The sequence below is a fragment of the Augochlora pura genome, chromosome 2 (assembly GCF_028453695.1).
Source record: "Augochlora pura isolate Apur16 chromosome 2, APUR_v2.2.1, whole genome shotgun sequence".
In the NCBI taxonomy this organism is placed as follows: Eukaryota; Metazoa; Arthropoda; class Insecta; order Hymenoptera; family Halictidae; genus Augochlora; species Augochlora pura.
The window spans coordinates 11507896-11521509 of record NC_135773.1 but is presented as its reverse complement, the minus strand read 5'-3'; the positions used below and the strand labels follow the sequence as shown (position 1 = coordinate 11521509).

At 31.8% G+C, this 13614-nt stretch overlaps 2 protein-coding genes across 3 annotated transcripts; one reads left to right on the top strand and one right to left on the bottom strand.

Moving 5' to 3' along the window:
• Positions 1-437: 437 nt before the first annotated feature.
• Positions 438-9936, top strand: LOC144474129 (fatty acid hydroxylase domain-containing protein 2). 2 transcript variants are annotated; one of them, XM_078188702.1, is made up of 6 exons: positions 438-597; positions 5831-5960; positions 6024-6127; positions 7152-7479; positions 7886-8158; positions 8957-9936. In XM_078188702.1, exons 1-6 carry the CDS (start codon positions 570-572, stop codon positions 9114-9116), a joined length of 1023 nt encoding a protein of 340 aa, XP_078044828.1. In that variant the 5' UTR covers positions 438-569; the 3' UTR covers positions 9117-9936. The 2 variants fall into 2 exon arrangements, with proteins under 2 accessions (XP_078044828.1, XP_078044819.1); XM_078188693.1 differs by lacking the exon at positions 438-597 and adding an exon at positions 2598-2757.
• Positions 9639-13385, bottom strand: LOC144474142 (uncharacterized). The gene is made up of 2 exons (XM_078188714.1): positions 12971-13385; positions 9639-12589 (listed from the first exon to the last, which is right to left on the bottom strand). The coding sequence occupies exons 1-2, from the start codon at positions 13202-13204 to the stop codon at positions 11903-11905; spliced, it is 921 nt and encodes a 306-aa protein (XP_078044840.1). The 5' UTR covers positions 13205-13385; the 3' UTR covers positions 9639-11902.
• Between the last annotated feature and the right edge of the window lie 229 nt (positions 13386-13614).

Here is a 13614-nt window from a genome sequence, read left to right as displayed (position 1 = left end):
AGAATTAGTTTTATAAAATTGTATGATCATTATAAAAATTGTAATTCTTTTGCAATTTACTTTTATAAGCTAACAAATGTGTGTGAAAAATTTAAACATAAACTTTTCAAACAAACTAAAAGGATAGAAGACTCCATAATAACATCTTCTATTGTGTCGTCAAGAGCAGCGTTTTGAATTAATATTTTTCGTTCTACCATTATAAAGTAACAAAAACATGGCGATAATTTAATCAATTTTGCAAGTACCTTTGAAGATTTTAAACGAAAGATTTCTAACTTACATCATTATGATCTATTTAAAAAAAAGAATACGAAAGAAATTTTCCTATACATCTTTGTATCATTTACTGTTTGGCAGTTATTTGAAATGGTAAAAATTTGTAGACACCCTGTATGTATATGTATATATGCTGGAGCTGCGAGGTATAGGTTTGGCGCTACGGCGCACTTGCCAGTATCAACGGTCTACGTTTATCGACTATTGTGTGTGCTGTGGCAAATGCGATCCATTGGTTCCAGATACAAGAATTTACGTGAGCTTCTTGTAAAAGTTATCCATCGTTAACCATGATGGACGTGCAGAGCCAATACAAAGGTAGGAAAGGACATTCCAGTTCCCTCCTATGTTGACAGACGAATGAAATCATGCTCGAGCGATTCGACTGAACTCAAGGCGGCCACTTTGACAGTTGCTCCAAAGAGCAGTTACACAATGCGTTGAACTTTCTGTATTTTCGTTTCCTGTACAGTTCATATGGAAAAGTATATTGCACTTGTTTCTTCCGTTATGCATTTGTTGTTGTTGTTGTTGTATTCGTACGTAGACGGAATCCTGACGTCGAATCCATAAACAGACGCTCACCTATTGGCCATTCACTTTTGGAGGGAAGAAAGCGGTTAGCGAAACTGTAAATAAATGTGTGCTCATTCATCGTAACCAACTATTTGTTATCTGTTTGTTATTACACAATCGATCATTGTCATTAATAGATTGTTGCCATGACCGCGGAAGTAAAACGTTAACTCTGTTTAGACTATACTCTACACAGCGTCGACTGTCGTTAGAGAAAAAATGAGCGATGTCAACTTAATCGATAAAATTCGTGTTTTCATTGAGACATTAATGTGACGCCATACATCAAACTACACATAACTGTCAGCATAAATCGTAGCAAAGCTCAAGGTTTTATGATAGTTAAGGGATAAGACGTAACATAATTGACGTTATCGTGAAACGGTATTAACATCATTAAAGTAATAATATGACAAACAACCATTTATTTTTACATGTGTTTTATTATTATAATGATTATAAAGGAGTGCAGCATATCTATCCTGTTGAAAATAAAATCTGTTAGATATAAATGAACGAACTATTATAAAGACAAGGTATTGGATTGCTTTCTAATACATAAGTCTACATTTCTATAATGATCTACTGTCTCATAAATACTATTTTATGTTTAAAAATTAGAAATGTATCTGTAAAAAATATTTTACATTTATTTACAATCATTTTTAGCCAAATTCTTCTTGGCTAAACATACGACAAAGACATTATGTAAAGTATTCGATTTTTATTTACGCACCAAATAATTGTTTTTATTTGTCTGATGATTAACATGGATTACATAACAGTCCTAAAACATTAAAAATGTTATTCTAAATTTAAGAATGAAGAACATACTTTCAACAGATTTTGTATATTTCTTCACTACAATTTTTATCACTTCCAATTTTGAAATAGTCAATAAAGTTATATATATATTATCCGACGCTTATTAATTTTAACTTTAAACATTATTTCCGTTACTCCGAAGGTTAAAGATTCAAAGTGTACAGAAAAATATAATCACTATACCAGTTTCACTTAAGTGGAAACAGCAAGCAGACGTATTATTCGAACACGAAGCGCGCGAAATCATTGGTGTGTGCATTGTGTTAATGATATACAAACAAGATTTATTACATTTACTAATTTGATTTATTACATAGTACTAATAGTTTATCATGTAAACATGAACCTGTATCAGATGTAAATATTAAAACGTTGGAAAAATTATTTTCTTAGAAAGGTTTTTCTACGTCAATATATTAATAATTCATAATACAAAAATACGTTCGCTTTTATTTAAATTGTATTTAATCACTGAAAAAGTTATGTACGTAGAAACATAGTACTTAGAAGAACTCTTGTCTTCCCATTTTTACGAAGATATCAAATAATTTACTTTTTCCTCTACTTAGAATGACGAATATGTAAATCGGTAACGTATATCTAGGACTAGAGGAAGTTTTCACTTTTAATCTTTAAGTTCCTTTGCTGGTAGGTTTCTACTTGATTCCAAAGTTGGTAAAATCTGTTCAGGCTTTATATTTAGAAACAATTGTCTTAGGGAAAATAAAAGACTGATGTTGTTTTTCCTAAATCTATGCAACCGTTAAATTCCCTTTGTTGCGTGTGATAGCGTTTCCAAAATGTGGGATCCTTATCTCTGCCCTAATCTCGGGTCAAAACTTTCATGTTGGCCTAACATTTGCATAAGTCCACAAAAAATGAAGTGCTGCGAACACAAAGGCAAATGCTGGTGGGGCGATTATTGTCTGAAGCGTAGTCGGCAATGAAACACGACTACGGTCAGTACGTGACACTTGATGGGGAGATGCCGGTCGTAGCTGAACTAGTGTGAATCTCAAATTCTACGTTGTGCTGAAATGCTATTATCATTGTACGATACGATATTTGGGAGGAAAGGTACGGCATAAGAAAACTACAATATTAACACTGCGGGTAATAAAAAATTAAGCGCGCGAACTTAAGTGTTAGACAATTTTTAAAATTCGAATGGTATACTGTCACTATATGTTGACGCTAAAAAATTGATTACTAGACCAATAAATCGTGAGGGCATAGAAATTAATTTTATTGAAATTGACAAAAATAATTGAGCTATAAAATTAAAAAATTATTTTTCTCCTGAGAAAATTATTTTCCTTCCGAAAAATGATTTATTATTCTTCAGTTATTAGCCATTGGTTATTAACACGTTGACACCGGTGCCGATATTCACGATTTTCTCTGTGAGTCGGCGCCCGAAATTTACAAAAATTAAATAATTATGTTAAGTTTATAATATTGAATTTCTATGTTTTACTATTGAATATCTGTTTATAATGTTCAGATAAAATAACATAAACCTATTTTGTAGCATCTATTTTGTGAAATGCAAGCAAAATAAATAAATGTACGTAGCCCACGGGTCTGACACATATGACCCACCGGTGAGTCTACCTGTCGTCAACGTGTTAACGGCTAGTAGAAAAATCTTCAACTAGAATTTTAATAAATAGAATATAAATAATTGAATTGTTGATCGATAACAAAATATGACAAAAAATATTGATCAATGATCAATGACAAAACAAAAGTTAATAGACAAAAGATAATCGACAATATTTGTTAGCATATTGTTCTTCTAGTAAAATTATAATAGTTCTAAGCGATCATTTTTTTTTTTTAGAGTTAGTGTGTATGAGTAACACGTTTTATTGCGGCACACTTGAACAGCATCAGTGTCCGCTGTATTAACGTAAAATGTTTTGTCAGTGACGCAAGTACTTCGTTTGATGGAATCGTTCTTAGGATCCCATTTACTGAAAAGTACATTACCATGTAACGTTCAGCGAGATTTCTGTCTCCGGAATAGTGTGCATACATTATCAAAATATTTTGAAACGATTCTGTTTAAAAATTGATTAAAGCGATAATTATATTATTAGAGTCTCTAAGTCAGCTGCACGTAATGCAAGTTTGCAATAATGAAACATCGCGACATGATAAAGTTATTTAGATTCTTAATCTACATTTTTATATCTTGCTTTTTATTGTCTCAGATTGAACTTCAGTACGCAGATTCGCTTATCCAAGGACAAGGAAATATAGCTAGAAACGCAATTGCTAATCTACACGTGCCGTTTTGTTTATTAATGAAGATTAGTAAAAGCATATGATTATATAATTGACAAATCAATTAAATGATTCGATAAGAAATAAATTGTTGGCTTACACATGAATGTGCTGTTACTATAAAAGGATTTATTAACAAATCCTCAGTTGTTAATTTTTTAATCTTGATGGAATATTAAATATTACTAAACAATTATTTACATAATAAATTCATCAACTTCTGTGAAAAAATATTTGATCTCAATCAGCTTTTCCGAGAAATTATTGGTTGTTAATTAATACTCGAATAGAAAACTGTAACAGAGTTATTAGATAGTATTGCAACAACTTTCTAATCTGTGAGAAAAAATTAGGTTCGGTGTATCTCGTATTAACAAATGACAGTCAGATAATGTCACGTTTTCCGGCTACAGTTAGAGTGAGTGAGAGACATCAACGAGAAACCGTTACTTGAATTATACACGTTGACTGACAACTGAAAACTGCAATTTATACTCGTGACACAAGTTATTTACTAGATTTAGTTGAACTACATCGTACGAGAGTAAGGAAACAATTAATTGATCAAATTAAAGAGAATAAAAGATTATGCAAACTCATAAAGATTATTTTACTTATATCATGTTTAAATTCGTTCGTAAGAACAAATTCCGTCAAATGATTGATCACTTTTCAATAAAGGTAACACAAACAAGCAGAAACCTTATATATTCGCGAACCGAATGTTTTGAGTCACACTTTGGAAAACTGAGTATTTTTGATGTTTTAAAAGATCAAAAAATAGATTACAAAACTTAACGCAAATATGAAATTTCAGACATTAGTTTACAAAAGATAAAAATAAGCAAAAGAGGCCAATGAAAATTTTAGCACAATGCATTTTTTAACATTCGTGCGTGCAGTAAACGGATAAAGATCTATGCTATATTTATAATGTATAATCTGCCGATGAGGCGCGATGCAAGTGACATGGTAGACGCGTTGGATAACTCTCTTCTATGCAACACTTTTTCAGCACTTCTATAATTCGGCCACTCTGAAAGCGGTAATTGCATGTAATCACCTGTCTGAAAGGGCTGAAGTCGAGTGGTTGTTCAGCGCATTGTCGATCGAATCCGGGCAGTCTTGTGCAACGTCCTGTTGTGTAAACGCCGTCTTTCTTCATTGCGCGTTACTATCTTCGTTTATTATCTACTACAAAATCTTTTGCTAGCTCCAGACTTGCTGATAATGCGTGTTACGAAAAATCGGATTTGTGTATCTTGCATCAGCGAACTATTTATTCGATGGTTTTCGTCACCATCGCTGCACTTGGAAGTGATCATTATGATTATCTTATCATTAGTATTTAGAATACAAATAAAATTCTAATCGTATAAATATTCCTACGCGCCACAAGCAAAAAAGGAGACCAGCTGAATCACTATCATTCAATTAATTAATGTAGAGACAAGCGTTCAAACACGAGAATTTTCAAGTTATGCAACAGCTATTGTACGAGACAATTGTCAATGAGATAAGTAAAATTTAAAAGCTACGCGATAAAATGAAGCAAAATATATTACCCCCGACAAAAAATATTCAAATTTTCTTAATCTGTGACTTAACAAATTTTTCATACGTAACTAGTTTCATTATTGCGTTTGCTTGTATGTGTGATAAAAATGAAGAATGAATTCACTTTATTAACCACTTTCTGTCAGGGATAATGAATGCTAAAGTAGTAATAGAGATTACGTTGTTCAGTTAAGGAAATCTGAACGCCTTTGGTTAATTACAATTCTTATCGTAATTAGCTTGACAGAGTTGAATCGTATAATCCTTACAAAAGATAAAAACTAATGCTGGTTTTCTTTTCCAGTGACGGCTGCGAGTGGCAATGGTTGTAAAAATCAAACTCCTCCAACCCTTCTCTCGAGTTTAAGAAGCGTTCTCTTCGTAATCGGAACAGTGGTGATAGGATTCGCAGCTTTCTGCAATTCATTAACATGGTACATTTTGACGGGTACAAAAATGCTGTAGTAACTTTTATTTGCAATTCATTTGTTTCTCAGGCATCTGCAACGATTCTGGGGTGCATCCGGTGATTTCTGGCAAGCACAATGGGACACTATCCTAGACAAACTGGGCGAAGATCCTGTGACGCTCTGGGTTTATGGTATTTACAAAAATCTCGCAAAGTTATTAATTGTACAAAAGGAGCATTAGCTCTTGCAATTTATCAATGTACGTCGACAGTTATCAGAATTCATTTGGAGAAACTTTACATACATTACGAACAAATATTTCCAGAAAGAAACGAACCTAAGTGGTCTTTGAAACATTATACTGTAGTACAAAATTTATTGCACACTTGGTGTGTTTGAAATTTCCTTATTAACGTAGAATTAGTATATTCCATGAAAAAATAGGCTTCTCAGCAGATTGTAGATTTTATTATAATTATAATATTGTAATTGCTGAGACTAGAAGACAGTCTTTTATTTTGCAAAAATATGTTCATTTTGTATAACAATTTTCAGTCTACTAATTGCCATTCTTAACCACTTCGGTACGGCGCGCATCGGCCACGAAATTGTGCCCACAGCCGGCACTCACCATTCGCATGCTACTTCGTGCATCGACAGTGAATCCGTTTTGCTCTTTTACAGATCTTTGACGAGAAAAGCTTATTTATGTGTATTTCTGGACGTAAACACTGCAATTGTAGAGATAAGGCAAAAGTTCTTGGCAGTCGACTATAGTCGACGCTCGGCCGTGTGCGTTCATATCACGGCCGTCGACTATAGTCGACACTCGGCTGTGCGTGTTCATCTGTGGCCGTCGACTATAGTCGACGCTCGTACCGAAGTGGTTAAGCATAAGTAACGGGAGTAAGTAATAACTAGACGCGTGGCCAGTGGTATTAGAAACGCATGGTTTTCTAAAGATCAAAGTATTTGTTATGTGAAAAGAAAATTATTCTCACATTCCGGCTACTTTTTCTATAACTCTTCCACGGAAATTTCAAACGACCTCCGGAAGGCGATTACTAATAATCGACCAAGACGGTTACCGACGGGTACCAATTCAGTATCATATTCTTTCTCGTTCAGCCCGATTATCTATTCAATAGTTCATCTTTCTTGAAACATTTTCTATTCTTATTTTAAATAAATAGCGCTATGGTGGATCTATTTCAGGGTCGCTGGGGCTCACGTTTTTCGTTTACTGGATCTTCGGCGGTATTTATACAATTTTAGACATAACTAATCGACCGGCCGCTTTGCGACGATACAAAATACAACCTGGAACGAATGAACCCGTCAACAGTAGGGATTTGTGCAAAGTAATTGCTCAAGTCGTGTTCAATCAGATCATTGTTGGAATTCCTCTGGCGTACGTCAGTTATCGCTTTATGGAATGGCGCGGTTACCCCCCTGTGCGTGAATTGCCGACCTTCCACTGGGTACTCGTTGAAATTGCAATTCTCATATTATGCGAGGAAATTGGATTTTATTACTCGCACAGGTACGTCGATTTTTCTAGACACTCTGGATACATGTAAATGTCACGAGTTCGTTGGACAGAAAAATCGGTGAAAAGAACATTACAATAACAAATGCCAAAACTGGTGTACATTAATTTAGTTAATCTCTTTAAACATTTGTTAAACTTGTATTTTAATAATATTTACTTCCATTTAGTTTCGGTACTTAAGGTCACATGTCGGCCACGATATCGTAGATAGTGATAGTAAGAAGACAATAGAGTCTTATCATTTTCTTCTTTGATATTTATTTTCTACTATCAGTATTAAGTGAGATATTTTCAGTGGTTGAATATATATACGATCGCCCAATGATACACAATAACAATTTGTATAATATTGTAAGTTATTAGTTGCAAGTAAAGGAGTAACACAATTGTATTTCAGATGCCTTCATAGCCGCTATTTGTACAAGTATATACATAAACAACATCATGAATGGACGGCCCCAATAGCTGTAACATCGCTATATTGCCATCCTTTAGAACACATTGGCTCAAACCTATTGCCACCGTTTTTGGGAGTATTCATCGTAGGTTCTCACGTGGCTACCGCTTGGCTTTGGTTCTCGCTTGCTATTCTATCTACGTTGAACGCTCACTCCGGTTATCATTTACCATTCTTCCCATCCCCAGAAGCTCATGATTTCCATCACTTAAAGTAAGTATACCTTCTAGCAAATATCGAAGCAGAAATTTCTATAACATTCGTATCCCCTTTTTCATGTATCGATTATCATATCAAACAGAGAGATGCACCTAGAACAAGCTGCTTGGATAAGTCGATTGCTATTGGCGATAGATAAAAATACATCAGAATCAATTTACGTAGTATCAACCTCACGGTATACTTAATTGAAATTTAATAGAAGACATATTGGGGTCGATTTCCCATTGAGAACTGTTTTTCGTCGCGGTTGACTTTCAACGGCTATGAATGACCTTGAATCACAGATCCTACGTGTTTTTAAACTGCTTTAACCGAAGAATTGTCTATTTATAACAGTTTACACTGAATCATGTATTGTTCCTTAATCCTAAGCAAAACTCTGACGTACTTTTTTTCTGATGTACTCCTATTATCTATGCCAAGTTATTCAAATGATTTGTTCCACGTATCTCAATTTGTATACTGAGCATTACAAAATTAAATACAAATAGTAACAAACATGGAAAAGTTCTTGCAATGATAAAAACGGTATATCTTAAAAATATTTTCAATTTAAAGATAACTAAAACTTTTTAATTTTTAATAAAAAATGCACTGCCCACTAGAATTTTGGTCATTGTCAAAAATACTATCGTAATTACCTGTAGTTGAATTAAATGCAAAGTATATCTTACTAAAAGATTAGAATTTTAATAATGCCAATCTGTACATAAAATGCAGAGTGTATAATTTCGAAAACCTATGTTATGAATTGAGCAGTGATCATCGATAAGTGTTGTATCGTTCCAGATTTAACCAATGCTTTGGAGTCCTAGGGCTATTGGACCGCATCCACGGAACGGACACCCAATTCCGTAATACTAGAGCTTATCAGCGTCATTTGATGATGCTCAGCCTGATACCACCAAGGGAGGCATTTCCAGATGAAGTAAAATATAAATCCAAATAAAGAATTTTGAATGAACGTCATAATAAATATGAAAGTTAAATATAATGTAATTCTAAAAATACGTAGAAAATACTTCATGGTCTGAAGTATTCATTTTTATTATTTCTGATCGAGAATGATTGACCAGAAAAATATAATCAGCAAATTGCATTCCGCGCTGATGATATTTTTTTCATGGTTACCTGATTCAACGATCAAATACGATTTTTTTGCGCAAAAACTGTATGTTTTCAATCAGTTAATTTTTTCTAGCAGTTTTAGTTCACCCTCGGATGGCAGACTATTTACAGAATTGACGATATTTATGAAGATTTTTAATTTTATTCATCAATTTATCAATAATGTATTTTATCAGATACTTTGTAAGGACCTTTAGTCTAACAACAATTTGTTTAATTCCATTCTCGATTTAAACACATTGGGCCAAAATGACCGCACACCGAGGGTTAATTCAGAATGCTAAAATGATGCGATAGTAATTTATATGTATAATAATTCAGTACAAGTCCAATGGTTTTACGATTTTTGTATGTGATGCAACATATTTAATGTAATTGTACTGTAGATGTCATTAATCAGGCAAGGTATAAAAGCAATCGTTTTAAAGTTGTAACAAGATCATATATATCCACTTTCTTTTCTTATTGAGAACTATACAAATATATGGAATGCTATAAGAATTTTACAGAACGAAATTTAGATTATTGAAATATCTTTTTTACGACAAAATACGCTGTTGGAGAACTTAGAATTATGTCAAGTACTTCATCTGGATATTAACTTATTACAGTATATATATATATATATATATATAAATACATAAATACAAATAAATAAAGATATATATGTAAATCTAATATATACATTCATGTAACATAGCAATATTCTGAAAGCGTTTACTTGGCAAATTATGATTTTATTGAGATTATGACATTGTGACAAAACTGTTTATGACAATTATTATTTTTATATTGAGTTCCATAATAAAAGCAATAACTTAATGTAAATTTAATGTAAGGTGGAATCATGATTATAGTATATTGTAATGTGTCATCTATGATTATGCACTTTTAATGCTTTAAATTTATATAATTAAGTCGAATTTAGAGGCATCGATATGTACAATCATCTTTTTGTAAGCTTTAATTTATATGTACAAAAGAATGTGTTTGTTAAATCACAGAATCGAGTTCTTTCTATATTTCTTCTCTTTAAGAGAAGGATATTTTTTAAAATGGTAAACAAAAATCGATGCTCTCTTGTTACTTATTACATTAAACAACAACGTTTCTTTAATCAACAGTACGAAGTTTACAATTTGTACGAGATTCCGACACTGCTAATTTTATGTAAATATTCACACAAAATGCTTACTAATAAAACTTTATAATCAAATGGTTGCGGAGTTTTCGTTTTGTACATGGAGAAAAGGAATTATACGGATTCAATTATATTTGTTTATATTTTATAACAATATGATTTTTTACATGCTTATATAAAAATAGCTGTTATTGCTTTATCACATTTAGAAAAAATAGAAATTTTATGAACAGTAAACAAGAAGGACGTTCCACAGGGAATTTCCTCTTTATAAATAACAATCGCGAAAACGTTATAAAATAGTGTAATTGCACAAATCATTGCTTGTATTTGCAACGTGATGAGAACTTCGCGTACATCGCTTACTCTCCATTTAAAATGCGTATCGCAATTCTTATCAATGTAGGAAAAAATTGACCTTAAGAATAAGCAAACAAATGCACTGACGTAAGAATAATTCTTACAAGAAATTAGAAAATTGTTATTACATAAATCAAACGTTTCTTTGGTGGGATAGATATTAACTTAAAATTTGTAAAATAACACAATATATATATATATAGTACAAATATATATATATATATAGTACAAAATTTGAGATATATAATAAACTATATAATGAAAAAGAAATTATTAAAAGTAGCTTACAATGAAAATTTGTTGTCAAAAGACTTAAAGAGAGAACATTGTAATACAACAGCTGCCTTAACACCTTATTAAATTCTAAATTCGAAAACGACCAACGTTAAACTAAGTTATGAATTATTCATAAATTTTTTTAAAAATAATTTCGAAATAATGATGTACTAATCATTCTAGCAATTTCGAAATTAATGTCTCTTTAAAGTTTTATACTGATACGATTTGTCAAATACTTTTATTGTTATAATTTTCATATCTAGTTTGTTGTAATTTTTATATTGTCTTACACATATACCATTCATTAAATTATATGGACGCGAATTTTCAAATTCTATGTAAATGATTTTTTCCTTATACAAAATATATTCAAAAACAAATGAAATAGTCAATCTCATAATAAGGCAGTAATGTAATGATAATATTGTATGTGAAATAAGCTATGATACAATACACATTTGCAATCTTAATAAAAATTATACTGACAAAATAGTATACCAAATTTTGTATATACAGTGTCTCAAATATATGTACATTGAAGTATTAGTACAAGGGGGAAATGAAGAACTCAAATGAAATAAATGTTATCTCAATAAATTCGCACAGCAGCTTAAAGTCAAAATATATTTATACTATACCATTAATTCGAAAGTTTCTTCTTTTTATTAAGTTCTTGAACAATAATAATGAAATTAAATAATTCCTTTGAATTCCTTTATCATTTCCATAACTATAATTCAATAGTTATATCAGAGACACCTTCTATATTGCACGGATGGAAGTATCCTTATGATGTAAACTCCTGAACAGTATTACATTTACAAATGCTAATCATTGTACATTCCATCGATAAGAAAATCCATTCTACGGTAGTGTCTTTTCTCCCAACAATCTCTACCTTGTTTATATACTATAAAAAGAATAGCACCTAATGCTGGCAAAGCTATGAGGGCAATAATGATTTGAAAAACATAATCTATTCTTTTTGGCAAACCTGATCGTAATCTTGTAGGTGAAACAAATGGCCTTTTATCATTATTAGGTCCTGCTACAGTTACAGTTGGCTTTGCTTTGTGTTCTCTTAATAAAGGTGTTGTCATAGTAGTACTGTTGGTTGTATCTTGATGTACCGATGCATTTATATTTGACTGTAATGTGCTGCCTGTAGTAATATTCAAAATATTCTCTACTTTGTTGTCATTATTACTAGTCATAACTGTTGTAGAAGATTCAACTATTGACTTGGTGTTTTTATTTATTAGTTCTTCAGAAAGGATATTTTCTTTTTCATTGTTTAACATTTCAGTTGCACCTTTCCTTGGCACTATTTTGGATAATGTATTATTTCTTTTTGGAACTGTCATAAACTCACTGTTACTTGTTGAATTATTTTTTAAGCTTAGATTATTAAAACTATCTGCTGAATGCACAGTAGTAGAAGATATAGGCTGAGTACTATATGCAATCGAAATTGGACCGCCTTCTCCCATCAAGGAAGAAGAGAAATTATATCCCTGAAATAAACATTTAAATAATCTTTGATCTTACATTTAACTGTATTTTCTATATATTTATGAACAATAATTTCCAAACAAAATATATAAAAATGAACCATGTATATGGAAAGAATATAACTTATAAACATAAAATAATAAATAAGATTTTATAATTTACTTTAATAGAATATAGGTATAGGAAATTTATTTCTATTTCATGAGTAAAATAAGAAAAAATAATTAATCAATATACGATAATTAACATTTTATAAAACCAGGTTATTAATCAAGAATATTTTTTACACTTTTGTAATTGTCACATACGTTAAATGCTATAGATATTATTTTATAAACTAAGAAAATGTAAACAAATTAAACTTTAACCGAAAAAGTTCTTACTTTGAGTACTTGCGCTGTGCCAATGGGTTCAAAAGCGGACTGAATCATTGAAGATAAAATCCGATCACTGTTTCCAGACGAAATTGTTAGATTCGAACTGTTAGTTGATGTTGACAATAAAGGTGTTGTACCATCTGTTTTAATTTCATCGCTGATAGATGAGGTTAGAATAGATACAATCCATATAAACAAAGTCAATCGATGAACATTTGGCACTACGAGTGATCTCATCATTTTTAACTAAAAATCGTAGTTTGCAATTGCTTATGGATTTTGGGTAACCCCAATTAAAACGTGTAAAAATATAGAAAAAATAAAAAAAAGTTAATGGTTCAAACTATCAAGAAATTCGTTACTCCATTGTAAGCACGCACTAACTGTTGCGTAAGTAAACATGTGTGCAGTTTACATGTATGTGTAAGTATTGTACAGTAATGAGTTCTACTACACAGCTCCAGGCCGCAGTTCGATCTGTTAGAAAGGGTGAATGAAGAAATTTTCTTTTCTCCGATAGGTTGGAAATTTACTGGTGAGACAGTGCTGCCCTTAAAGTCAAAGAAAAGGAAAGAAAACAGCGAGTAAGCAAGAGAACACGAAATCACCACAACTACACGTGGAGCAAGCCACACTGGCAAGTGATGTCT